The sequence below is a fragment of the Rhinopithecus bieti genome, unplaced genomic scaffold (assembly GCF_001698545.2).
Source record: "Rhinopithecus bieti isolate Rb0 unplaced genomic scaffold, ASM169854v2 scaffold_39962, whole genome shotgun sequence".
In the NCBI taxonomy this organism is placed as follows: Eukaryota; Metazoa; Chordata; class Mammalia; order Primates; family Cercopithecidae; genus Rhinopithecus; species Rhinopithecus bieti.
The window spans coordinates 292,075-294,448 of NW_016816432.1; the positions used below are offsets into that span (position 1 = coordinate 292,075).

Here is a 2,374-nt window from a genome sequence, read left to right on the forward strand (position 1 = left end):
TTAGGTCTGTTGGAGATTGCTTGAGGTCCACTCCAGACCCTGTTTGCCTGGGTATCAGCAGCAGAGGTTGCAGAAGATAGAATATTGCTGAACAGCAAGTGTACCTGTCTGATTCTTACTTTGGAAGCTTCCTCTCAGGGGTGTACTCCACCCTGTGAGGTGTGGTGTGTCAGACTGCCCCTAATGGGGGATGTCTCCCAGTTAGGCTACTCAGGGGTCAGGGACCCACTTGAGCAGGCAGTCTGTCCGTTCTCAGATCTCAACCTCTGTGTTGGGAGATCCACTGCTCTCTTCAAAGCTCAGTTGAAAATGCAGAAATCACCGGTCTTCTGTGTCGCTCGCGCTGGGAGTTGGAGACTGGAGCTGTTCCTATTCGGCCATCTTGCTCCCAAAACCTCCTTTTGGGATCTTAATTGTGTGTTCTCCCAAACCAAGAGGGAAAATGTGTTCATTTTCTGGTGTCACTACTTAATCCAAGGCCAAGTTTCTTCTTGCCACAGTCTTTACTCTCCCCCTCTTCAGTGAGACAAAGTAAGTAGCGCTTTCTAACTTGTGTATATCAAATATGAATACCCAACAAGATCAACACATCCAAGCATTTCTGGATGCTAGCAGATAAATTAAAAGATACATGAAGGGGAGAATTAATTGAGCAATTGTTAATTTGGTAACATATTGAGTCACATGACTTCTCTAGAGATCCTTCAGGTCTGTGGAACAAGGCATAATTCTAAGAACTTCACACTGCTCATTTTAATGAATAGTTAAGCAAACAAATAAGTGAACTATTTTATTCCTGAACTTTTTTGATGTATTATTAAAAGGCAGTATGACATTTATTTTAACCATGAAGTCATGATCTACTTTAGTTAGACTAGTTGTTTTCCTCTAGTGACCTCCTTGCTATATAAGTTAGCATATTTTGAACTATTTTACTGAGTCCCAAAATTACTAGATAAAGCAGAATTGACCCCCAAGTGCTATAATCACACAGAAACTCCATCTTTTTACTTAGATATTTGACTGAAATTCACTCAGTGATGGTCTTCAAGATATTTAAATCACTATAAAAACTTAGTAGAGAAGCCAGCTTTTATGTGCTTGCACAATTCGAGCAGTATGTAAAGAGTTTTAGTACCCCGAAAACAATAGCAGCAATAAGTACTAACAATATTCAAAGTATTTATGATATCGTGAAAGAGAATTAAAGCGTACTACTTCTAGAACAGTTATTTCAATGATTACTAGAGAACTAGTTGTTTTGGTAAAGTTAGTTTTAAAGTGATGACATGTATCTTCCTTGACCATCCTTATCAGATATTATTTTCCTAGAAGCAAGTCTGTCGTCCTTCATTCACAGTCCTCATCTTCCTCCTCAAGACAGCTGGTGCCTTAACAACTGGCCCAGCCTCAGATCCTGTCTTTAGCAACCAGCTAATATTTACCCAGAACTACTGCAATAGAATATTTCAAAATGGAATCAGGATCTGGTGGGCCTCAAAAATTGTCTCTTTTCTGAGTTTCAATGTGGTTCTCCTGGATGTTTTGCTCTGTTTTGGCACTTGTAATATAGGGAAACACAACTTTTTTGGGAAAGCCCTTTGACCCCAGCTTGCTAGTTGCATAATAATAAATTACCTATTCCTAATGGTTTTATTGCTTTCTTTCCCCCTATATCTAGTTTTCTTCTCCTCTACCAGAATGATTACTTTATAGAGGGAAAGGCTGTATGGATTAAGGAGACATGAAAGGTCACAGAACAGAGTGGCTCTGGGAGCAGGAAGCACCTTCAGCCAGTTCATGCCTTCAAAAAGAAAGGACCCAGGAAGAGAGACTGAGAAGTGAGATTCTTTATCCAGACAAATAGTGTACCTCCTTCTCCTTTTTGCACTGCACAACATCAAGATCTAGAAAAAATACATTGATCTAGAGCTTGTCAAATGTGACTTCAGAAAAACCATAGGATCTTTTTTCTCCTAGCCACCAAATCCAATTCAGCTTCAAGGAATAAGGGAATTGTGAAAAGGGTGCAATCCCATCACAGCATGACTGATGATACTGGGGAGGGCAGGAGACCAAGAACCAACAGAGAAGGAGTCATGGAGGGAAGACTCTAAATCGTGGCTTTTCACACTTGGGTGTGTCTCAGTCTTGGCTGAGTGTCCTCACCCAGCATCATTTCTGCTGACTTGAGGCCATCAACACCTAGAGTGCTATGGAAACCTCATGAGAAGTCTCAGTCCTGGGCTTTGATGTGGGGAACCCTGGCTGTTGGACTCACAGCCAGGACCATGGTCTTCTAAGGAAGGTGGTACCTGCATTTTCCTGTTCTGACTCTCTTCTCACATATTCACCCTTCAGTAATATAGCATCA

General features: G+C 41.2%; 1 protein-coding gene across 5 annotated transcripts in view; it reads left to right on the forward strand.

The window, feature by feature from the left end:
- Positions 1-1,652, forward strand: part of CHD1L (chromodomain helicase DNA binding protein 1 like) — a 62,011-nt gene extending 60,359 nt beyond the window's left edge. For 4 of the 5 annotated variants that reach the window (XM_017854891.1, XM_017854894.1, XM_017854890.1 and 1 more), the window contains one exon: positions 1,318-1,650. In XM_017854891.1, coding sequence (XP_017710380.1) covers positions 1,318-1,396 — 79 coding nt within the window. In that variant the 3' untranslated portion in view covers positions 1,397-1,650. Of the gene's footprint in view, positions 1-1,317 lie in introns of all 5 variants that reach the window. The other variant, XM_017854889.1, reaches the window with a different exon arrangement.
- Positions 1,653-2,374: the final 722 nt, after the last annotated feature.